The sequence below is a fragment of the Rhyacophila brunnea genome, unplaced genomic scaffold, assembly GCF_057557595.1.
Source record: "Rhyacophila brunnea isolate RB1 unplaced genomic scaffold, BYU_Rbru_1.0 scaffold_14, whole genome shotgun sequence".
In the NCBI taxonomy this organism is placed as follows: domain Eukaryota; kingdom Metazoa; phylum Arthropoda; class Insecta; order Trichoptera; family Rhyacophilidae; genus Rhyacophila; species Rhyacophila brunnea.
In genome coordinates, this window is record NW_028232796.1 from 33449307 (window position 1) to 33475962 (window position 26656).

Here is a 26656-nt window from a genome sequence, read left to right on the forward strand (position 1 = left end):
TTTTCGTTAATCAATCGTATGTCTTTGAGAGAATAACTGTTTAAGATGTTTTTCCCATTAGAGAACTATCACAAATAACTATTATATGCTGTCAATTGTAAGACCCCATATTTTTAAAAGGAATTCCTATGTCTGGAAAGTTTGCCAAATAATATACCAAAAAAAATAATATTTTAGGCTTGTTACATTAACAGCAGAATGCTAGATTTATTTTTCTCAGTGGAATCCTGGTAAGTATGAACATTGCTACGGGGATGAACCTGCAAAATAACTCACCGTTTGATCCTTTCGTGTTCTTCCTCAGACAACTTCACGACAGTTACATTACTTACGATACAGACTTCCACCTCTCCCGAACTCATGAACTGAGTGAATGGACAAATTTCCGGGATAGGTTTCTGTGTAATTATCGCGAACCCGTCAATGGATTTGAGAAGGTCGTAAATGACGTTTGTTTGCGAGTCGGTTGCTTCCACTTTGGGTTTCAGCTGTATGGCATGCATATGGTACGTTATCGGATAGGTAGTGCCGAGTTGTAGGTCGCCCTCGAGGCATTTAGGGATCTATAATGAAGATAATAAGCTGTAGATTAAACCAAAGAATTTGGACTCTAGATAGAAGGAGTCTTATACGCATTTCGTATTAGTGATTTTGAAGGCAGTACGATTTTAGAATCGAAAATTGTACGTATATTGGTAAAAAGTTTTTTTTCTATTGGCAGCCCCAAAAACAAAATGGCAGCTCGCATTTTGGTTTGTTAAATGTCTCATGTATCAGTGGCGAAAGGTGGAGGTGGGCTGTTAAGATCCAAGATAAATATTGCGCACTAAACTTTGTCAGTCAAACGTATTTGTTTTAATTGAACTAAGAATACAAATTGCAAATACATAGACTGCGAAATCTTTAACGTGAGACCTGGCGGCGGCGCTCGTGTTGTATCTTGTCTATGGTTTTCGATTTCGAAGTATTGAAAGTACTGAAAAACGAAAGGAGGGTATGTAGTTTTCCAAGCCGCCGCCTATCACTGTAAAATTTCGCACTGTAGTATTGGTTAGTTTTTAAAATTCAATTAAACCCTGCGTAAACCAAGCCATAATTCCATAATAGTCAAAAAATATTTGTATCTATAAAACATCTAAAATTATGCCATTAAATCTTACAGATAGAATATTTTTTATCAATTATTATGGTTTGGTTTAGGCAGGGCTTAATTGAATTTTAAAAACTAACGAAACTAGTAGATATATTATATAGTAATTTACCTTTTGATTAATAAGCAGGTACATTACCTTTTTAGCATATCCTCTTTTTCTTCCCTTGGTACCAGGTTTAGGAATTTTTTTCCCATCCTTCCCAGGATCTTCCTCGTCTTCTTTTATCCAATGAGAAAACAGCTCATTATCTACTGATTCGTCAAACGGCTCATTTGCCCTGCAATAAATCATTTCAATATAACCATAGCTTATTTAAAACAGTCAAGAAGCGGCATTTCGTAACAATTAAAACATTATCACAATCACTGCTGACCTTTTAATTACCACATTTAAATAACACATTAATTATATCTAATGGCCAACTGCTCCAAACGCGCCAGTCGCGGCGTTAGCACTAAATGAGTTAATGACCGAACCAAGGCCTACCATAGTCAGGCTGTGACATGAAACTATAAACTTGATAAAAATGATAGTACTAGTAATTGCTCATACTTTGGATGCAATATTATGGTGATTAGTGATTTTTTGTAGAAAATAAAGATTGTTGCATATTGAAAAAAATAGTAATAATTTGATAGTAATAATTTAATTCAGTGCCATGGCCTGAATATAGTCGGCCTAGGAATGAACAATAAAAAAATCTATATACTGAATAAACATAATTTGAAAACATCTCATGCATATACACACTAGAAAAAAAAATCGTTTTTGACGCCTTAGATAATTGCGAGGATTTTAACTAGTAGTTGTTACATAAAATGCTATCGAATTGCGTTATAAGGTTGTGCCATCTCCCGTCAAGTCACAAGCGAGAAGATCCATTCCTCTCCTCGCTCAGTATGCTGGTGTTTGACATTGTCTGTCATTTGGGACTTGGAAGTAAATAAAATAACACCGGAATGGTCGAAAACGGCGATTTTATTTAAATATTACTATTTGATGCTACATTTTGTTATATTTTTGGGGAGGTCGAAATGCGCGTGTTTACAATTTGGATGTCTAAGAGCGTCTGGCTGTCTTAGCTGTCAAAATGCGGCGTTGCCATTCATATATTTTTTTAACAGCATTTAGACAATGTTACCGAGTAGATGTTTAACATTATTTATTTATTTATTCTCGCAATCAACCCTTACTATTCGTCGGCTTGATGATGTTTCAAGCCTCTTTAGATCCACAGAGACATCCCCAAATGGGGACCATTAATAATAATAATAAATATATATTTAATTATAATATATATAAATATATATAATAAATACTACCATAAGGTAGGTATCAATTAATTCCTGAATTAATAACTGACGTCGCGGATTACTACATTATTTAATTTTTATAACGTACTTATGCTTGCTAATATAAAATAAGAAGAACCTACAGTAAAATCTCGATTATCAGGACCAAGCGGAGATTAAGATGATTTGGATAATCGAGAGGACCTGGAATGAACTTAATTTTTTTCAACGTTGCCATGTAACAAGTCATTAAAATTGATTATATTATGGGAACTGATAACTGCTTCATTATTTTTATCTTCTAGCAATGGCCTGTTCTCGATATTTTATTATAATATTACACTGTGATATATGGAGGGAGTCCGGAACGAAAATACTGTCAGGAAAGTATTTGTGGACCTTGAGGAAAATGCCAACACACTAGGACTCACTGTTAAGGCGATACATCAGTGAAACGGCAAATAATTTTCAACTATATTCTGAGCATTCTGAAAGAGAACGTCGAGCTGGGCACACGTCAATTTGTTTCGTGATGGCGACGGGCGTATTAATTCTTTAATCGTGTAAAGATGACTAAAAACATTACCCATTTACTTAAAAAAGAAAACATGTCAATGAATATATTATTATTGTTACTAATAGAACAATAAACAGAACATTAAATGGATGCATGTTGTATTTATATGACAAATTATATTTCGTTTGGCATGCATCATTTGCACCCGCGACCCGCAATCCGCGCATCGCCTAGCCACGATCTTTTTAGACCGTGCCTCAACTGAGGTATAGCCTTAATGTGGAGAAAACCAATACAGATGTATCAAGAGAGCCGGACAGAGCCTGTGATACTTTCAGGATGTATTTGGAGAGGGTCATGTTTGTGTACCTTGGGGTTCTCTATTAATAATGAGAGTAGCCTAGAAAGCGAAATTAAAAGAAGAATTGAGATAAAAAGGGATCAAACATTCTTTTAATTTAAATTGTCTTAATGCGCCACTGATGGAGAAGATTGAATCTAGGGGTGGATGAAAAGTAAACAAAAGGAAGGATTGTTTTGCTTACCTGTCAAATGGAAGTAATTGGTCATTGAGTTCACCAGCGATGTGCAACTGTTTACATGCCTCCAGAGCAGCCGATTTTCTTGCATCTTTGATATTTTCAAACATAACTCCCTAAAACAATGAAAAACAATTTAAGTGTCGGACTATAGCGTTGTGGGTCCCAGGTTCGAATTCTAGGTCTGGCAAGTACACATATTGTTCTTCAATTTGTGTATGAGTCAGAGTATGGACCTAATAGGTTGAGTAAGTGGTTGACATCCATTTCTCGTAAAAACAAAATCTGTTAATACAAACCTCCACTCTATGGAGGCCCATATGATCCTATTAGGATCGGACATGGTCGAAAGAAAAAGAAAGAAGTTCCAAAAAAACAATCTTTACTACATAATTTATATTATAATACAGTACTCTCTCAGTAATCCGCCAACCCAAAAACCAATCAATTGTCCAATTAGTGAAAACGGCGGATTATAGTGCATACATACAAAATATGGTAAAAGTTAAAACAGGTAAGTATTTTGTAAAAATAGTTTTATTGAGAAATTTCTTCTAGCAAATTAGGGTTTTATTTATAATCAAAATCAAGTATTTAGTAAATTATACATATTTATAAATTAAGTTTATTAACTAAATATTAAACAATAAATCACTTAACACAACCAGTTGTTCAGTGAGGCAGATATTCTTGAATGGTTTAGGATCCCTGACTTTCCCTATGACCAAAAGCTTCATTTTGTGTGTCCCGGTTGCATTGAAGCACGGCATAATATGATGTGGTCATTGGGCACTTTCTTCCCTGGTACATTACTTTCTTCCCGATGAACGTATGTCTTATGAAGGAAAAGTTTCCAAAATAAGCCCGTCTCATCTGCGTTGTATAACATACTCGTACGCGGCGGTCTACTGAATTTGACAATCGAATACCAGCGAATTATAGAGCTTGATTTTGTGCTATCAACTAGTAAAATTAATGGCGGATTATAGTAGTTGTCGGATAATCGAGCGGCGGATTACTGAGAGTGTACTGTATATGAAAGTGAAATGGGAAAAAGGAAATATGTTATATTATTTTAATTTGCTACCGTTAGTTAGACAATGGTACGATTTTTTTTACCTAGGCGAAGGGTGGAGATAAACTGTGGAGATTCGACATAAACAGAGCATACAAAGTACTTTTTTTTTTTAATACAAATTGCAGATGGTATTGATTAATTTTAAAAATTCAATTAAACCTCGCCTACACACCAAACCATAATAGTAGAGATAGGCTGTGAAGATCTGACAAAAATGATTCACACATTGTAAGTCATATTTATTTATTTTCATTGAACTATGAATACAAATGTTGTTTAAAATTCGATTAAACCCTGCATAACCAAACCATAATAGTTAAAATTTGCTTTAGGCAGGGTATATATATTTGAATTAAATTTCACTGACAAAGTTTAGTATGCACTATTTACGTCGAATCTCCACAGCCTACCTCCACCCTTCGCCACTAATACCAACTATGAGATTAAAGGGGGTGAGATTAAACCAGTGATTCCCAACCATGTTTGAAGGCCGGAACCCATGAGTAATTTTGTGAAATCTCGTTGAACCCCTACCTGCTCGACATATATTAAGGTTAAGATTAAGGGTTAATTCATTGGAGATATGGTAGATTTTGCATGATCACTTAAAAAAGCACACTGATTACTAAAATTGATATACTTGCAACTCATTTATTATTCATTTAATACAAAAAAATCCTTTAAATATTTATATGATATAAATAAAAAGGATTTAAATTTATACACATTTATATTTTTATAAAAATCGATGTTTTTTATATTAAATATAAAAAATATTAAAACGATGAATTATTCAAAAATCTAAACGTTAAAAATTGAAAATTTAATAAACTAAATTTTAATAATAAATATAACCATAAAATATAATGTAATAATAAGATGGGAGAATTCACATTTTATTACATTTTTTTACAATTGTAAGTTTATCTTTGACTTAAAAAAAAAATCTTTTTAATGTTTTCAGATACATATTTATTAATTAATACAGTTGAAATTGTAAATTATCAAAAAAATGTCTCAAATTGCAAGCTTCATATTTTTCCGCTAAGTGCCTCTGCTGGCATGCCTCTCCCCCTTAATAGGTGAGCAAGTGACTAAGATCCATTTCTCGTAAAAACAAAAATCTGTTAATACAAACCTCCACTCAGTAGAGTCCCATATGATCCTATTAGGATCAGAGATGATCGTAATGTAATGTAAAATAATGTAATGATTATATGAACTCACTTTAATGGTTTTCTTTAATGGGCAAACAACTGGCATCAAGATGCTGACTTCAAATTCCTTGCCGAGCTTCTTCATAAACCATTCGGGCTGGAGGCAGGTGAATTTGTCTTGAACAAGACTGCTGCAATATCTATTCAGCAGACTGATGGAAGAGTCCATCGTCACGATGGCTGTCAACAATATTATAATATGTATGTTTTAGCCATGATTTGAGTGACTGAAGATGTGATCTTTTGTAACAAAAAAAAATATGCAATATTGGAACTGGTTCGGACACACCCCTCAATGCTGTTTTGGCATCGAGGGGTTAATATCGTTGGGGCAGATCACAACGACTCGTAGTTGAGCGTCTCACCAATAGTCATAGCTGCAGGCCAGGCGTTCATCTCTAGATTTAATGTACAATGTCTGGGAATCGTGAATGTACACAGAATATCCTCATTCGCAATGGCTAACTGTGAACTTTCTGAACTATGTATCGATTTGCATCCGGCCGTCGCATGTGGGCGTCGCTTGCAAACAGTGTGGGAAATGCAATTAGCAGTGTGTGGTTGCTACCAGTGGATGTACTAAGCTGTACTATGGAGCAACATTCTATTATTAAAAAAAACTAAGGCTAAGTTCGAGTGCACATTCTGGAATATATACGATCACAGTCTACAAGAGTCTACATGAGCTACAGTTCATCACAAGATCGGTGTCAACCCACACTCCGCACATATCCTGACCGGAGAGTAATGCCGAGCATTCCAATAGGGCCCAGAAGAAGTGACTTCAATACTATATTTACTTGATTTCTATTTACAACACGTATTCATTTGACACCTATCACATATCACATAAAATTGACTGTATAAAGCAATACATCCATATATTTACATATTATGTACAACTATGACCAAGCATAGAGCTCTAATAAGACATATCTGGTGATTTTTACACACATGTTATATAAAAAGATTCTTATGTCTGAAAAAGACAGTGGTATCAATGTTTTCTTGGTTATGTATCAATCATACCACTCAGCATTACATAGGTGATACACTTTAATATGTATGTTTTGTTGTCAAAACAAAGCAATAGAGCGAAAATGATGTCAGCATTTCCTCAATCATAACTAGATCAGTAGAATCCGTTATGATTTGTTCATTGCGATAATGTTTCTTGTAATATATGGACTGCATTAGTATAAATAAGTGGGACAATCCATAAATCCTCACTCACTCATTGAGTCTGTCACTCGACATAGTCAACCGTTATTCCACCAGTTCCAGAGTCCAGTTTATCAGTTCATTAATATAATCAATCTCTCGATCACATCGATCTCACCGGTACATCCATACCCGCGATTATAACCTCACGCTGTCATCATTTATAATTGTATTTATTGTATGCATGTAACGATAAATAAACTCTCCTCTCATAACATCCAAGCAACAACGACCTTTATCTCTTCTTACCTCACCTTTGTCATCAGGTTATACTTCAAGTACTTTGAATTGATGGTGATAGTATAGTAGTTTAAAATGGTAACCGGACAAAACAAACACATAACAGAACATGAATAAACAGAACATGAAAAAACAGAACAGTGACAAAACAGAACAGCCAGGGGAAAAATAAAATATTCATTTTTGTCGTATTTATTTATTAATTACTTTTTAAAACTTATGTTAATATATTATAATCACAGCGTGTTGGCCATTTGGCGTAAAAACCTCAATTTAACTGCTTGATTTTGAAATTGAATTATTAAACTCATTATTTCCTTGTACCTAGTAATCCAAGAATTTTGAATATATTATATTGATTAAGACGATATATAGGTACCTAGCTTGCCGGCAACTCTGTGTTGAGTCCGGTTTAATTGAGGCTTTCCAGCGATTAGAAATGCAGAAATTATATAAATTCATTTTACCTGTGTTATTGAAAATTTATACAACATAATTACTACAATTTCAATATTAAATGTTATATTTATTGCTGTTCTGTTATGTCATTGTTCTGTTTTTTCATGTTATGTGTTGTCACCGTTCTGTTTTATCATGTTCTGTTTATTCATGGAACCGTTTAAAATTACCATCATTGTGGCGGTATGGTTCGCACAGATGCTCAAACATATGGGAGATTTCCTCGTCAGTCGGAACTTCCCTATCTTCTGTTTTGCCGATTAGCGTCTGTAAATGTAACAAAACATACAGTTAAAAATAGACAATCAATAAAGAGAACCTCCGATTCAAATTGTTAGATACAATGTAATACTTAAAATTCTCTTCATATGAATTCCAACTATCCATTATTATTACAAACTCAAATGTAAATTTTGGTAACCATAATTCAAAAACCTCACCATGTGAGAGAAACGTGTCGTAGAAACAATTTCTTTATGTGGTGGATATTGACTCATTCACTGCTGACTAGTTAGTTACCACAACACGGTCACTGCTAAAGACACGCCTGGCGTGTATTAATTAGCGTAATAATTAAATGTGGTAATTAACTCGTCAGCAGTGAAAGTATTAGATCTAATGGCCATGCGCCTGGCACGTTTTTAGCGGTCAAAGACTTAAGTGATAATGCATTATATAAATTGTATTATGTATTAATTATTAATTAAATTGTAACATCTATTATGACTAGGGAGCGGATTTATGTGCAACAAAAAACATGATTATTATTATGCATGCACATATGCATTTAAAATCATTAAAATATGCACTAAAAATGTAAAAATATGCAGTAAAAAATTGAGTTTTATATGGAAAAAAATTGTAGATACCCACTTCACCCGATATTACAGATAAAATATCGAATTATTAATTTTAATCATTGTACAATAACAAAAGAAAACACAAATTTTAATGATTAATATAATTATTATATCATTAGATACTATTTCAAAATTGTTTTTTTACAAGTGCAAATAATTAAGGGGGAGACGCATGCCAGCAGAGAACCTAGCGGAAATATACAAAGGTTGCAATTTGAGATTTTTTTTTGATAATTTACAATTTCAACTGTATTATTTAATAAATATGTATCCGAAAACATTAAAAAGATTTTTTATTTTTTTTAAACTTAAAGAAAAACTTACAATTGTAAAAAAATGTAATAAAATGTGAATTCGTTGCAGGGTCAAATCTTATTATTGCATTATATTTTATGGTCATAATTATCATTAAAATTTAGTTTATTAAGTTTAAGATTTTATGTGGTGTAGATTTTTGACTAATTCATCGTTTTAATATTTTTTATATATATTTTAAAAAACATCGATTTTTATAAAAATATAAATGTGTATAACTTGAAATCCTTTTTATTTATATCAACTCGAGCTTCAATATTGTGACCATGTCTAAAATAAAATTTGATATAAATAAAAAGGATTTCAAGTTATACACATTTATATTTTTATAAAAATCGATGTTTTTTAAAATATATATAAAAAATATTAAAACGATGAATTAGTCAAAAATCTACACCACATAAAATCTAAAACTTAATAAACTAAATTTTAATAATAAATATGGCCATAAAATATAATGTAATAATAAGATTTGACCCTGCAACGAATTCACATTTTATTACATTTTTTTACATTTGCCAGTTTATCTTTAAATTTAAAAAAAAAAATCTTTTTAGTGTTTTCAGATACATATTTATTAATTACTACAGTTGAAATTGTAAATTATCAAAAAAAAATCTCAAATTGCAAGCTTCGTATTATTCCGTTAGGTGCCTCTTTTCGCCTCTGATAGTATAAGCATCCCCCTTAAAGAAGGATTACAATATAAATTTTAAATTTAAAAAAACAAAAACGACACACTTAACTATTTTTAAATACTATTTACTGTTTTTTTGTCCGAAACAATAAGTTACAATATTATTTTTAATGTGTTTTGGCATTCAATTTTTCCGCATATCTGCCAGTATTTGTTTATGCCGAAAACGACCTCTCAATGTCCACAGAGATGATTGAGCAAAATTTCAATAAAAGTGCATGAGTTTTCACTTTTCTGGTAAATCCACACCTGTTCAGTTATGTAAGCAGCAATTTTGTCAATGATTCTCTAAATCTGGATTTCTAATAAAATATTGGCGAATTCTTCATTTATGTCTCCCATCACACATTTAACATTCATAACATTTGACATCCTCATGTATCCAATTATTTGAATACTTCGGGTAAAAAAGAATGAGTCTCAATCACTGCTATCGTCGGGCAATCTATGATGTTTTAGTGCAAAAGCCTATAAATATGCATTTATGTATGAAATATGCACTAATGTCTCAAATATGCTCTAACCTATCAAGTATGCATTTATATGCACAATAAAATTTAATTTTTTAATTCTGCGTGTCTCAAAACGTATTTCTAACTCTCATAACTATGCATACACGCCAATGACATTATTAATGGAACAACGCACTCAATACAGTAGCTAGCAGTAAATTCACGCATAGCGACATTCGCACATGTATAGTGTTACCAGACAAAAAAGAAAAGACCCCGGCGCGACAATTTCAAATTCCAAATCCACAATTTAATCAAAGTCAGGAGGGCCCCGGCCAAAGATTTGAATTCTCTGCCGTGGGAGATGGCGTTCCCGCTTGACCGATAGTTTCTAAGAAAGGCCTCTCCGGCCGATGCGCGTCCAAAATTTACAGTTCGCAGTGGCGACAAATAACCCCCCCTGCACCCCGCGCCTTTCGAGCGCGAAAGGGCGCCGATCCCTTGGACTTGTGACTTAGATAATGGTGGATCAGTGCAAATCCTCGGGCGAGAGAGGAACGTGCCCAGCGCCACGGGCAACGTGGTCGTGCGGCTTTCCGCAATACAAAAATGCAGGCCACGCTTGTTCCTAGTTCCTTTCAATTCAGTGAACCCCTGTTACCATCATTGCGTTAATAATAATTCATATAACCACCCTTAAAACGAATCGCGTGTTCGATAAAGTGTTTCGGTGTTAATACCCGCAATGTGCCTAAATATATCAATTCGCCTCAAATCGGCGTCGAATAAATTAAAGGTGTTACGATAATGGCCCGTAATGATAATGTGTATTCTCTGTTGTAACCTACAATGTAACCTGTAATGTAACGCTACCAATGCTTGTATAATTTAGTGTAAATAAATCCAGCCTGCGCAGGGCTGTTAAATCAAAATAATATGTGTTATCTATAATTATACCCCGTGATGTCACACTCCCAATCGAAGTGATGCCTATGAAGAATTCTGCCAGTATACATGCGAATCCATTCATTCTTCCTGGTATCAATAGGTAGACGTCACGCAATTTCCATTACGGCGATATCACGCATCGGGAATTTATGGCAATATGACCTTTATTGTAATGGCGTTAGAACAGTGTTTCTAGTGTCAAAGTTTATTTGAGTGAACCCGTTCGAACCGAACCATTCGGCAGACCCGACAAAAAGCATCGGGAATTATAGCAATATCACCTTTATTGTAATGGCGTTAGAACAGATTATGCCATTCGGCAGACCCGACAAAAGAGTGAGTGTCATTTTTTTCCAGATGCTTCGTCCATATTAATGTCATTGATACACACTAACAAAACATGCACTAGCATAAAAATCCGGTCCCTAATAATTAGGTTAGGTTAGGTCATAATTATTATGACCAATAAAAAACACTGCAACTCTTGAACAATCATGAATTAAGAATTTATATTGGTATTTAAAAAAAATATAATTAATGTTTTTTTTTATTTTATTGTGTTAACCATCAATATATAATTAGAGACTGACTATAAATTAAATTATAAATCAGTACAGTAGAGCCTCGATATAACGGACTAATGCACGTGACTAGGTGTCCGTTAAAGCCGAAAGTCCGTTATATGAAAAGACAAACAAAATCCTGTTTATTCGTCTTCGGATGATATATCCAGACACACCCGTTGTGGAGTGACGTTAATGTTCGATGTCGACGCGCTTGGTTTCGGTAATCTTGCTTTGAAAAAAGAATCAAGTTTTGTTTGCACTTTTGAAGTTTGCTGTTTTTTTATAATACAGCAATACCCCGAAGTCATGCATCAGGTGGGTCCGACGATAATCGCGTGAGTCATTGTACAACTTTGCATATAAATACATATAAATTTTGTTTAATTGGGACCGAGGACTAACATAAACACTAGTTTAGAAGAAAAATATTTAATAAAATTGCAGTTCTTTGTACATATTATATTAAAATAATAAATGAGTTACGTAAAAAAGTTATTTCGATGCAGATGGCTTCATAAAATCATGTTCATAAAATTGTTTTCCTTCTCTTACTAGGTATAGGAGAATCCGATTTACTTTGTTTGGATGACATAGTTTTTTTTAAGGATGTAAAGAACATAATAATGCGCGATACACATCCAATGCGTATTACAGCAAGAGAAACACAGAAGATAGCGGGTGGCAGTGTTGCCAAATGAAAAAATGAAGAACCCCGTCGGGGTATTGCTGTATATAGTTGAATTTCGTTATCTGACGAAAAGACAATTAATTAATATAATTACATCATCATGCGCAGAACATTGTTTACAATGGTGGCACTTAGATTTAAATATTAAGAGTACATTAAATATTTTTTTAACAATTTTCACATTTATGACCATGGATATTTTGTCCGTTATTGTTATGTTATTATATTATTATTGAGTTATCGGTTCTACTGTAATATTACTATCTTGATTAAAATTACAAAGTTTGTAGCCATTTATAGGAACAATTTGAAACAGCTAAGATAGCAATAATGGCATGTCGAGTGTTCAGTATTTTTTATGATTTATTCCAGTGGGTGTCTCTTGAGGTTTTTCAAAATCATGTTTTTTTTCTATTGAACACTACAGCAAGCCATGTGGCACAATTACAGTAATGTAGTAGTGAAACTATCACAGAAACTCTCAGGGTTACAAAAAATCACCTAGATCAGGGTTGGCGAACCTTTTTACGTATGCGTGCCAAATTTTCCCAAATATTATTTTTTGACTGTCTGACGTGCCAAGCAGTTTTTCATGGGGAAAAATGGTTTTTAAAATTTTTATTAAAAATGATGATGGTCTAGATACCACTCACAGAACATATCACATATAGCTTTCATCACCTTTTTCAATTACGCCATACATTTCGGTCTACCAATTTTGAAAATGTCTCCCAGAATTACTATTACTAGCTCCACCTAGTTTTTGTTTCATATTTGGTATAGCAATTTTTGTTAGCAGAAATGAAATTGTTCATTGTTGTATTACTTAGTTTAGTTCTTTATGCACAAATTGACACCAGAATTATTGCTCTGATCAGATGTAGCATTCTCTCGATACAGTGGTCTCAAACATTTTAAATCGATCAAAATATAATATTATATGTGGCGCATACAACCGACCGACCTATGCAATTATTTATTTATTAATCAATGCTTATTCTTGAAGAGTATTTGTCTGCTATTTTTATACAATGCGATATGTCATTTATTATTAGTATAGGTATTTTTCTTCTCTTCAAAATAAAATATTCACGTGCCATGCAAAATCATCTCGCGTGCCATAGGTTCGCTACCACTGATCTAGATGTACAGTGACTTCCTCCTGAAGAGAACCCAATGCAGTGTTGCCATCTTTTTCTATGCCGATTAAAGTACAAATGGATAAAAATTATAGTATTTCTGAAAAAACTATAGTATACAGAACATGGCATGAAACGCATTAAACTTACTTTGTATTGTTTTAAGTTAAAAAGTAAATATGAATGAACAGGTTACAAATCCGGTACAGATGTGTACTTTTATATTATTACTATTATTAATATTTCAATAATTTATAAATTACTATTTTTATAACATGGATGCACTCACCTCTTTCATGATGTCCTCGATTTGGGTATATTTAGAGTAGTTCGCCTCAAACAGTGGCATATCTTTGTTAGCGACCATCATGACATAGGAGGAATCTTTATGCCGACCGCGTCCCTTTGCCTGGATGTACGAGCGGAAGTTGAGAATCTCATCGAAGCGAACAATGAGCGTGCAACGAGGAATGTCCACCCCTTCTTCCATCACCTCAGTGCTGATGATGCAGTTCAAACGGCTGGAATAAACGATAAGCATGTTAGATGTTGAAACAAAGTCATCTTCCGATGAGATATAGCTTTATCAAAGTGCATATGTTTACATTCCAACGAGAAGAGAGTTCTCTTATTTTTATATAAAGCCTCAGGCATGATACACATCGATCCGTAATAAAAAACATTATTTTAAGAGGAAAATGAATTAAAACTCCCAAGTAGTAGATAGAAACTGATTGAAATTCTTTGTCCACTTTCTGTATAAAATCGTAACAAACGTTTATTTATTTCATTTGACAGAGCGGTGTCTAATTGTCCTGTTGCCTAGTTGTCCCATTATTATGGTTATGTTATATGAAAATGAATGGCAAAAAGAAGTTCTCACCCGAGAGAAAACTGACTGATGATACGTTTATTTTGTTTCTTTTCGTAGAGACCTTCTCTGGTATCATTGAAAGGGTTCAGCTGATATCCCACGGCAAAGTCGACATCGAGGAAATCAAAGTCGCTATTGCACTCCTTTACGTGCTTCAAAATGCAGCTCAGCACTTTTGCCGTGAACCTCTCCTTGACGAATATGATCCCAGCTAACTTGGTAGAGCTAAAGTTGTACTTTCTTTCTGTAAGCATTGATCAGAAGCTTATAACAATATTAAATTCACTGTGATCAACATAATAAAGCATTTTTATATATTAGTATGATTGGAAATTAATTTAATAAAACATGATTAATTTAACTCATATCTCGCTCTTATGTATCAGACCAGTGGTCGGCGAACCGCGGCCGCATGCGAATTTTTGACACCTTGAGTGCGGCCCTACCATAGATGACCATGTACGAGCTAAAACAGTGAAAGATAGAACAGTCAAAATGCTTGTCAATATAATCAACCAGCAAGGCAGATATTCTTGAATGGATCAGGATTCCTGGCTTTCCATATGACCAAAAGCTTCAGTTTGTGTCCCGCTTGCATTGGAGCACGGCATAATAATTGTGATGCGGTCCTTGGGCACTTTCCTCCCTGGTACATTACTTTCTTCGCGATGAACGTACATTTTACGAAGGAGAAGTTTCCAAAATAAACCCGTCTCATCTGCATTGTATAGGGGAGAGCAGGTAGGATTCGTACACTTTTTACTCTAAACCGTATAAAAACAAAACTGTAAGATATTTTAAAATAACTTCAATGCTGCTATATATCCAATATATTTGGCTTTAATAATAGTGAAGTGTAGTTTAGATACAAATCAGCATGGCGAAGCTACGGTAACTTTTCTGAAAAATGGAAAACGTACGAACCCACGTGTGGGGTAGCTTCGTACATAGTGTGGGGCACATTCGTACATAATGGGGAACCTTCGTACAGTAAAAAAAATGCTATTTATTCAATGTAATATAATCATGTATTGAGATCAAAGCTAACACAGAATCAGCCTTCATGTAATAATAATTAACAGTTATTGTTTTTAAAGTACTTATAACTACTTGCAGTGGCGAAGGGTGGAGGTAGGCTGTTAAGATCTGCCATAAACAGTGCACATTAAACTTTTTCAGACATACATATTTGTTTTCATTGAAATAAGACTACAATTTAGAGATAGTGTTGGTTAGTTTTTAAAATTCAATTAAACCCTGAGAATCCAAGCCATAATAGATAATAGTCAAAAAAATACATCTCTATCTATAAAATATCTTAAATTATGCAATTAAATCATACATAACTTTGAATATTTTATAAATATAATAATATTTTTTATTAATTATAGTTTGGTTTAGGCAGGGCTTAATGAATTAAAAAAATTAACCAACAATATGTTTAATATGTATTTTTAATCCAATGAAAACAAATAACTATGAATGAAAAAGTGTGCACAATTTTGTCGTATTGCCCAAATTAGACCAAAACTATTATGATTTCGTTTAGGCCGGGTTTAATTGATTTTTAAAAACTAACTAACACCATCTGTAAATTGTAGTCTTAGTTCAATAAAAACAAATACATATGGCTAAAAAAGTTTAGTGTGCACTATTTATAGCGAATCTTAACAGCTTACCTCCACCCTTCGCCACTGCGTACTTAGTCATAAAAACATAACACTTTTATTTATTTTTTTGTTAATAAAGGAACGAATAAATCAACATTATAAAATTTACCATTAGAGTAATAGGTCTTAATCTTATGTATTTAATAGTTGTACTATCCAACATTATACATAGATAGGTCTTTTTCGAAGCTAAATATTATCCGGGCTGTTCTTGCTGTAAAAGCAGATTTTGATAGCGGGACAACACATACCACATCTGATATGTAAACTGTTCCTTCATCTTTGGTAGTGGGAAAGACAAATTTCCAGGTATGAGGCTTCCTCCTCAAAAATGAAACTTTGTATTCAACGGGACTATATTTTTTAAGCACCTGTCCAAGATAATATAAAATGGTCTTTGTTTTCTTGAACTCTACTATCACAAAGAGTTCTTCTTTGATGTTCTTTGACGTAACTGGAGTTTCATTCTCAGTATCCGATCCTTCAGACGTCTCTTCGATGGGAGAACAAGAACTTTCTCTTAAACTCATATTAGCCTCATCCTCACAATCAGTTTCATCCTGACTATCAGTCTTTACAGTTTTATTTTGCCTCTTTAGTTTAGTTGTCCCTGAAGTTTTCTGCTGTCTCTTTGTTTTGGTTCTTGTATCTGACAGTAAATGTAATGCTCGCTTCATCTCCTTAGCCCTTTGTTTCCTCTCTTGCTCTTGCTTCTTCAACTTTTTTGCTTTTTCTATTTCTTCTAGTCTATTTTTTTCAGGGGTATCTGTATATATTCTCGATTTTCCTGGTAGTTTTCCTTTCTTCGACTTTTTTAACGCATTTTTATCCACTGTGGGATAGGGCCGCATAATTTCTGAAATTATTATTCCTACAGTTGATGAAGATGCAGGCAGAGGGTGATACTGGCGATGAGCTCCATGGGAGATCTTGTTGAGTAATCTCTGTTTCTGCAGGTAGAGTTTCTGGCACATTGGCGTCTTGGCCCGCTGTAGAAGTTGATTGTCCACCTTATGTGGATTCTAACGGCTGCATCTTGCATCATTGCATCTTTATCTTCATCAACGTCTCCTGTTCTTGTCCCCCTTTTCACATATATTCGCGGCATGGTTCTGTAACAATAATATTTTTGGTGAACAATCTTTCTACTGCCACGCACTTAGGAATGGGGAGCATTCGTACAGTACGAATCTACCCCACTCATAACTGCACGAAGGTACCCCAAACCGAGAAATCAACAAATTAATTGAAAATAAAAATAACCGCTATAGTTAGCCTAAAATGACTATTTACATATTAAACGAAGTTATCACTTCATAAACTATACTAAGTCACTTATAACATTCGTGCAAAACTTATAACAGTTAAGCGTGTTCAAAAGTGAATACAAAAAATACTTACGTAGAGCGAAAACACGTATCGGCGTGCTCCGTCGAAGCTGTTGGCCGCACTGATGCCCTGCCCCGCGGTTACACTATGCGTATGAGCGGGAGTCACACACACAAACGCGAGCACGCCAATGAATTGGATAGTGAAGATATCGCCACTGCGACTTGCGCTGATCTCGCTTACCAAAGCCTACCGCACAACTTCTACTGACGCGCTTGCCGTACTCGCGGGGGTGCTACCCCTCGATCTGCACGTCCAAGTCAGAGGATCGATCACCCTCCTCTTGAGGGGGATCAGCACAATACTCGCCGGTGTCCATCTGACACCACCGCAGAGATCCGAGGACGTTCCTTACAGGAAGACTGTAAGTGACATTGTGTACAAGACCGCATTTGCGGCATGGCAGGCGAGGTGGACCGCCTCCCCCAAGGGGCGGCACACTTACCGTTTTTTTCCAGACGTATTCTGCAGGCACCAAACTAGAAGACTCCAACCTTCGCACTGGATTAGCCAGTTCCTCACCGGCCATGGCAACTTCGCCGCCAGACTCCACGAGTTTGGCTTGATAGTAGATGGGCCGGGTTGTACCTGCGGGCATGACCACCAAGATGTTGAACACATCCTCTGGGATTGCCCGCTTATGGAATTCGAACGAGCGGAGCTGTTTGCCAGGGTCCGTCCTCACACGGGCCCAATTGGTCATGGAGATCTGGTAGCAACCGAGGCCAACTTTGCGGCATTTGAGAAATTTGCAGCGTCGTATGGGGAGCGGGATAGTCCCGACTCTTTTGTAGACTCATCCATTTCAATTCGTGACACTCAGTATGCGGGTACACAAAGCGCTTAACGTCAGCGGACAGCAGAGCCAGTCCAAAAACAAACATTTTCTTTCTTAACTTTCTTCTTTCAGCACTACGGTGCATGGTTGCAGCATCAGTCCCGTGCGGCTCCGTCTCGGGACGGAATGAGCACTTAAAATCACTTCTTTCAGACACGTTTAAAGCGTCATAGAAAGCGGCCGTGCATATCCACGGTTGTGCATATATGACGGGTGGTGGTGGGCACTTTAACGTATGTACGAATACTCCCTGTGTACGAATCCTACCTGCTCTCCCCTACTTGTACGCGGCGGACTACTGAATTTAACAATCGAATACCGGTGAATTATAGAGCTTGATTTTGTGCTTTCAACTAGTAAAAATAACGGCGGATTATAGTAGTTGTCGGATAATCGAGTGGCGGATTACTGAGAGTGTACTGTATTCAGTATTGAAAGTGGATATTAATATAAAAGGTTCAACAGGACTGTAATTTTTCCTTTGTCTCAGGTGGAATTACCAGTGGGGCACATACACATCTAAGAACACTTCATAAAACAAATTTATTGAAAGATCATTCAAAGAAGAAATTGCCATATTTAAATATTTTTGCTATAAAATATAAATATTTTTATATCTATATTTATTGGTTTCTGTTTTTTATATTTTTCACGAATACCGGTATTCAATTGGAAATAGCGAAATACCGGTATTGCAATCCCTAGTTGCGAGTTACAGGCGAGAATTGTTCCACTAATAGTGTTAAATGTTATCAGCTTTACAGTTCCTACAAAATGTAACCTGTATTTGGTACTTTATTGATGACAACCAATATTGTCCATTCTGATTCTTCCACTTTAAACACACTTCTTACACAGTTTAAATATATTTTCTTCTTACAGAGTGTGATTTTGTTAAACATAAATTGAGTAAAATTTACATTTTTTAAACTTAAAATGATTGTCAATAAACAATTATAATATACAAATTTAACATTAATGTAAAGATTTTTCTTGACCTAATCATTATGTAACTAAACACGAAACCATATTTGTTTGCAATGTACGAGGGTGGGTCAATAAGTCCTTAGAAAAGCCGACAGGTGGCGCGACTAGTACTGTAAGCGGTTTGTTTTCATGCAGCGGCACTACCGATTCAGTATGCTGCGAAGTTTCAATCAGATTGGTCGGGTTGTTGTGTGTTTCTCGTACATTTAAAAAAAAATTGCTTGTGGAAAATGGAAAAATGGAAAATGGAGAAAATTGAGTTTAGAGCTGTTATTAAACATTTTAATATAAAAGGGTTAACAGCAAAGGAAATAAAAAATGAGTTGGATTTAGTTCACGGCATATCTGCTCCTTCACTTGCAACTATTTATAACTGGTTAAATGAATTTAAACGTGGTCGTACATCAACAAAGGATGAACCACGCTCAGGACGTCCTGTAGAGGTGACTACACCAGAAATGATCAATAAAATCCACGATATGGTGTTAAGTGACCGAAGATTAAAGTTGAGTGAGATAATTGAGGTTACAGGGATCTCAAAAGGTAGCGTCATTTCTATTTTACATGACAAATTGGGCATGAAAAATATTTCTGCAAGATGGGTGCCGCGTTTGCTCACAGTCGACAATAAACGCAATAGGGTGGTGGCCTCTAAAGCCCTGTTGTCGCTCATGCAACGCAATCCGGATGATTTTTTTCGTCGCTTTGTGACTGTAGATGAAACATGGATACACCACTAATACTCCCGAGACGAAAGAACAGTCAAAGCAGTGGATTGCGAAGGCAAACCATGTCCAAAGAAGGCGAAAACCGTGAAATCAGCTGGTAAGGTTATGGCTACTGTATTTTGGGATGCACGTGAAATTATTTTCGTTGACTATTTGGAAAAAGGAAAAACAATAACAGGGGATTATTATGCATCTTTATTGGACCAGCTAAAAAACAAAATTGAAGAAAAACGCCCTCATTTAAACAGGAAAAAAATCCTCTTTCATCAGGACAATGCCCGTGTTCACACATGTTTACGATCAATGGCTAAAATTGAAGAATTGAAGTTCGAATTGGTCGACCACCCACCGTATTCGCCAGATTTAGCCCCCAGTGACTTTTTCCTTTTCCCAAACTTAAAAAAATGGCTAAGTGGACAACGTTTTTTTTCAAATGAAGAAGTCATCGATCGGACAAATGCTTATTTTGAGGACCTTCCGAAAACTTATTTTTCTGACGGTTTAAAAAAAATTGAGAAACGTCTAACCAAGTGTATTGAGCTCCAAGGAGATTATGTTGAGAAATAAAAAAAAAAATACAAAAATAAAAACTGTTTTAATGCTTTTTTCTAAGGAATTATTGACCCACCCTCGTAAGTATTAGATAGGTACATTACAACCAACTGCAAATAGTGGTATGGTGACCTAATAGTTTTATTGTTGATTCAAGTGATACGAGTTATGAATACTTACTTATAAGACAATTTGAAGTGAAATTTTTCAAACAGAATATTAATGACACACCGAACGATTGAATATACTTATCACAGGTGTTTTTCAAACAATAGACTTCGCTACACTAAAATATGTATACCTAATGTAAACATTGGGTTTGAAGCATAATAATTATATTACATATAAGAAAAAATGATTTTATATCAATTATGTACGCTTATTTTCGATCTAGGGCAGGGAAAATCACTTTTTTCTCATTGACACAGTAAATAATATGTATCATATTTTAAATAGAATTTGGAAATTTAAATTAATGAAAAAAAAGAACAAACTCTCAATACAAAACGAAGAGATTCCTGCGTCTATAGTCTAATGTACCCACCGCAAGTGGAATGTATTGTGAAGGGATGATCGAATTGTTATCAGAGTATACGTTTTATAACTTTGCACTTTTTACTACACTGATAAGCCTCTTTGCCTGATTACCTCGTACAAAATTAGATCAAATGATATTCACTTGTATTAATATATGTAGTAATATGAAAATAAGTAGATAAACATTAAAAAATTAGGCATAGGCAAGTCCATTATAGTGTATAGGTAATTATTATTCCATCGTGAAATATTCGCCACTAGGGCTGAGGTTACTAATAATAATACAAATGAATAATATTTAACTGCGATTTCAGATTCATCTAAAAATACACTTGACAACTTCTAAAATCCGCGAGTGATTGGCGGAAAATTTGTATAAATTTAAAATTGGGGAAGTAGGTACCCACAAGAGTTTCATATACAATAATGAGGAAATATAATTTTGTTAAACAAAAAAGTAAGCAACATTGTGTTTGGTTTTACAATTTGCCATAAAACTTTTTATGGTAATTGTGTTGCTGTTAATAGTTCCCCAAAATACGAAAATAGTAGTCTACGTTGCCGAAACTTTCCATCTATTGCCTTTGCATTCTGGCAGCATGGTTGGTCGATATATCGAACTCAATCGAAAATACGGCAATAATTGCTAGATAAATCTATTTCATTCTCGCTCTGCTCCATATGTGCGTCTCTGTTTGACCTCACCCCTAGCAACAATAAAAACATTAGTGACAGCCGATAATTTTTATAATTTTTTGCCGCGTCGTTATTAATGGTGTTATTACTAATCCTCAATTCACACTACGTACAATGAATAAATGGACAAACGATAAGGTATTGGAGCTTATTAATGAGGTTTATTTACGTCCAGAGCCAGTAGCGCACCCAGGGGGGGGGGGGGGGCAAGGGGCCTTGGCCCCCCCAAAACATTGAAATTGAAAGCCAATAGATTAGACAAATAAAAACACAGCAAAAAATGATTTGAAATTCTCCAGCACCCTTTTTAGAAAAATTTCTTAAATTTTAATTTCAAACACAAAAATTTCAAAACACTAATATCGGGTTTTTTTTATAAACACAATTTCTAATGGAAATGTTAAAAAATTCTCGGTGTCCACCCGAATTCTGGAGTGGTGTACACCGAGTGCAATAGACAAAAGTCCGATAAACGAGAAATTAGGCTGTGTTCTATTGGGTAGGTTTGTGTACCTATAAGTTTAATGCAATATTACTTTTTTTTTCCATTTTCAATTAATATTTTGAAACTTCACTATTAAAAACCCAAAATCTACGATAAAAATTCGGCGAAAAGAACGACTACGCCCACCACCATGGCCCATGGCTGATATGGCCACCATGGGCTGACAGGGCTACAGCCTGGGGGCCCGGCGTGGCGGCTCATCTAATTGTGAGATAAACACACACCAGAAATTTGTTATATTATAAAAAAAATCGCATGTGCTATACTACTTCATCAAAATTAACATAAAAAATATGTAGAATGATGAAAATATGATATACGTAACTACATGATAATAATTCACGTGTATCATTTTATATTATAATTATTTTTAGTGTTTCTAGAAAAATAAAAATGATTATTTATCCAATATTGAAGGGTCGAATGCTAATTGGCTACCACAAGGGGGGGTCGCGACCAGTGGTTCATAGTATAATAACGATCGATAATATGATATGAGGTCCGACAAATCAAGAATTCAAGGGAATTATTTAAAAAATATAGATAAATTCACGGTATACCATTTGGGAAGTCTACTGTAGAACATCACATTGCCCTTAACCCTGGTGATAGGTATGGGGGCCCGCCAAACATTCATGATGTGGGGGCCATGCCCACCACAGTCGGTGGTGGTGTAAATTAAAAAAACACATTTTTTTCGGTGGAATTCAGCATAAATATTGTGGCTCTAGACCAGTGGTTCTTAACCGGTGCACCGCTGGCTTGTTGCAAGTGCACCGCGAAATAACAAAAACCGAAAAAGTCCTTCGTGAAATTATGAAAGCCGATTAAAGATCTAATGTGATTTCGATATTGACGAATCGATCGCACGCGTCTTCCGTTGGCCTCACAGGTTTTCGTTTCATAAATGAAAACAAAATAGTGGATCCATGTCTATGCTGCAAAGAACTCACCGAGCGTACGACATGACAAGATGTTTTTGATTATATTTCTTCATATTTAGAACAATCTAAAATATCATGGAGGAATTTGTATGGATAGTGCTCCGTCAATGGTAGGCTCATTTAAAGGATTTGTTACCCTCGCAAAGACAAGAAACTCTAATATTATTATATCTACGTACTGTTTTTTTACACAGGAAATCTATAGTTTCGAAAACATTACCGCAGTGCTAAAACCTGTACTAGACCAATATGGTAAATTTCATCAAACCCAGACCTTTAAAAACAGGCATGTTTAAAAAACTTTGCATTTCTATGGAAGCTAAGTACGAATGTTTGCTTTTTCACACTGAAGTGAGGTAGTTATCTAGGGGTAAAATTTTATTCCAATTCATAGAACAGAATGAATTGTTAATCTTTTTTCCAAATTTAAGGATGGATAACAAAGTATGGACGATTTTGTAAAACGTCTTCAGAATGATGATGATTGGTGTGCTAAAATGGCATATTTAGCAGATACTTTTAATTAAGTACTTAAATAACATTAACACAAGTATTCAAGGAAAAGACGAATATTTTTTGAAATCTACTGACAAATTGACAGGATTTCGAAAAAAATAGCTCTTTGGAAAAATCGAATAATAGGGAAAAATAAAGTAGATATGTTTCCTTCACTGCACGAAAGAAAAGATTGCACATTATTTTCTTTCCTTAATTAATATAGAAAATTATGACTGGATATGAAATCCATTTGCTACGATTGATACATCGAGTTTTGAATTTTCGGACCAAGAGAAGATGAAGAATTGGTCACCTTGTCAACGGATCGTACTCTGAAAATAAATTTTCTGAAATAACTATGGAGGAACTTTGGATTTCTGCCCAAGATGAATATCCAGGTCTATACATGAGGGCACTGAAATCTTGCAACAGTTTTCAACATCATATTTGTGCTCGGTTTCTCAACAATAACTAATATAAAAACTAAAAAACGAGAAAGTCTTATAATTTTAGATGAAGAATTGAAGGCCTAATCATTGTGAAATCTGCAAAATCCGACGAGCTCAGGTATCACATTAATTTTATTGACTTTCAAATCAAATAAATTCCATTTTGTTAAGGGTAATTTTAGTTACAGTTTTTCCATATATGTATATATCTTTTCTTTAATATTTTTTGACTGTTGTGTAATCTGTTTAATTTGTAATAAAAGTTATGTCCGCATATTTTTATTTGTTTTCTGACCATTTAATTTTGGTGCACCGCTTTTTTTTCTTATGATCAAAAGTACACCGTGACTTCGAATAGGTTAAGAACCACTGCACTAGACCAAGCGGGTAGCACAGTCGATATTATTAGAGTAATGATTTAGAATGCTAGGCGCACATGTCCAGCATGGTTGCTGTTAGTCACTTCCAATCCGCCAGTCGCTGATGACACACTCAACGGTTACCATCACTATGTTAATAGTTAATAGTTTTTCAATCCTTGCCGACAAAACTTGTGACATTTCGACAACGCAACAATTTTCTTTGTGTATTAGATACATAGACGATGAAAATAACAACAAAATTTGTTAATAATTCATTCAATTTGTTCCTGTAACAAGCACCGCAGGAGAAAGCTTATCTGACAAAATATTGGAAAGTTTCCATAATTATTATGGAATCGATTTGTCATATTTACATGGATAAGGTTACGACGGTGCCACACCAATGAGCAGGAAGTTTAATGTTGTCCGATCTCATATATCCGCCATATATCCACAAGTGTTATTTGTTCATTATGCATCACACAGTTTGAAATTGGCAATTGCGATGAAGCGTGTGAAAAAGCCAATAACTTTAATGTTGAAATAAAAAAGCCGCGAACTACATCGAAACAAACATTGAGGTGTAATGTTCCAGCTGATTCAGTAGAAGAGTATTTCAGAAGAACTATCTTTGTTCCATTTATTGACGAAATATTAAATCAGCTCAATGAACGTTTCATGCGACATCGCGAAGTACTGAAGCAGTTTATAACTCTTCTACCAAACGGAAAATATGCTCCAACAGAAAGTGCATTGCAAGAATTTCGTGATTTGCCAATTTATGACCATGATATGCCTTCTACATATCTTGGCATTTTAAATGCCGAATTGAAATTATGGTTCGATAAATCAAATGCAGAAATGTTGTTGATGCCATATCAAAATGCGACAAAACGATTTACCCCAACATCTTTTAAAATACTTCCCGTCACAACATTTTTAACATTATGCCTTTTAAAAACATACATAAAACAAACATATAGGTATAAGGTGTACATGGTGACATACATAACGTGACATACCATGACGTAGTCAAGATTAAATGGACTGGCCTTTACTATACACAGAGAGAAACACATTGAATGCTACTAGATAATTACTTTTTAATTACCACATTTAAATAACATGCCAATTATATCGAATGGCCACCTTAATCGTTACACGCTGGGCGCGTCTTTAGCGTATGAAAACTATATTTAACCCTCCTACTTGGCCCCCCCCAAAAATAAATTCTGCCACTGTCCAGAGCTATGGAACGTCGAATCCAAACTATATAAAGAATATAATGATCCTAATATAAGAGGCCAATAATTATCAAAGCTGCACGAACATCAAATTTCACTAAACGTCAAATTTTGACATTCTTTTAAAGTTTTTAAATGAATAATTATCAATAACTAATTCCTGGTTTATATTACTTATTGTTTCACGTTTGTTTAAGTAGGACTCGATCCAAATCCTTCTTTCATTTTGGATTAATTTATTTATGTGATTATTTATATGGTGCAGAAATTTCATTGTCGGACGTTGTTGCTTTATCTCTAGTCACGTGTACGCACAAAATACTCACTTGCCCGACACTGACGTCGGATCATACATTGCCCAGCAACTGGGCAATATTTGCACCATTTTTTTTGCAATTTTATCAGCAATCTGAAATTTTTGATGCTCGTTTACCCCTTTACAGTAATCAATAGGAAATACCGGTATTGGTATTTTCATTTGGTATTGCAATCCCTGTTTGCAGTAGCGAAGGATGGAGGTAAGCTGTGGAGATCTGACATAAATCATCATCAGCCTGAATCTATCCAGTGCTGGACGAAGGCCTCTCAAAGCTGATTCCACTTCTCTTGGTCCTGTGCGTTGCGTTGCCACGTACTTCCGCAGAACTTTATCATTTCATCGATCCAGCAGCTACAGTCTACCTTACGGACGTTTTGTACCTCTTGGGTACCACTGGATGACTAGATTTGTCCAACGATTGTCCCTTCTTTAGCTCATTAGCGAGCTCTATTACATCGCAAAAGTTTGTCTGTTTCCTTATCCACTCATTCCTCTTTTTGTCCTTTCGCGTTATGCCCAACATGCACCTCTCCATACCACGTTGTGCTACTTTAAGTTTGACATAAATTCTTCTTTCGACCATGTCAGATCCTAATAGGATCATATGGGCCTCCACAGAGTGGAGGTTTGTATTAACAAATTTTGTTTTTACGAGAAATGGATGTCAGCCACTTGCTCAACC

At 34.9% G+C, this 26656-nt stretch overlaps 1 protein-coding gene across 2 annotated transcripts in view; it reads right to left on the reverse strand.

Annotated features, from left to right (window-relative positions):
- The window catches only part of Dcr-2 (Endoribonuclease Dcr-2), a 71380-nt gene that overhangs the window by 33206 nt on the left and 11518 nt on the right, over positions 1-26656 (reverse strand). For both annotated transcript variants that reach the window (XM_085942210.1, XM_085942209.1), the window contains exons 7-13: positions 14266-14500; positions 13672-13903; positions 7888-7984; positions 5808-5977; positions 3509-3618; positions 1290-1431; positions 277-563 (exon numbers count right to left, since the gene is read on the reverse strand). In XM_085942210.1, coding sequence (XP_085798336.1) covers positions 277-563; positions 1290-1431; positions 3509-3618; positions 5808-5977; positions 7888-7984; positions 13672-13903; positions 14266-14500 — 1273 coding nt within the window. The remainder of the gene's footprint in view (positions 1-276; positions 564-1289; positions 1432-3508; positions 3619-5807; positions 5978-7887; positions 7985-13671; positions 13904-14265; positions 14501-26656) is intronic.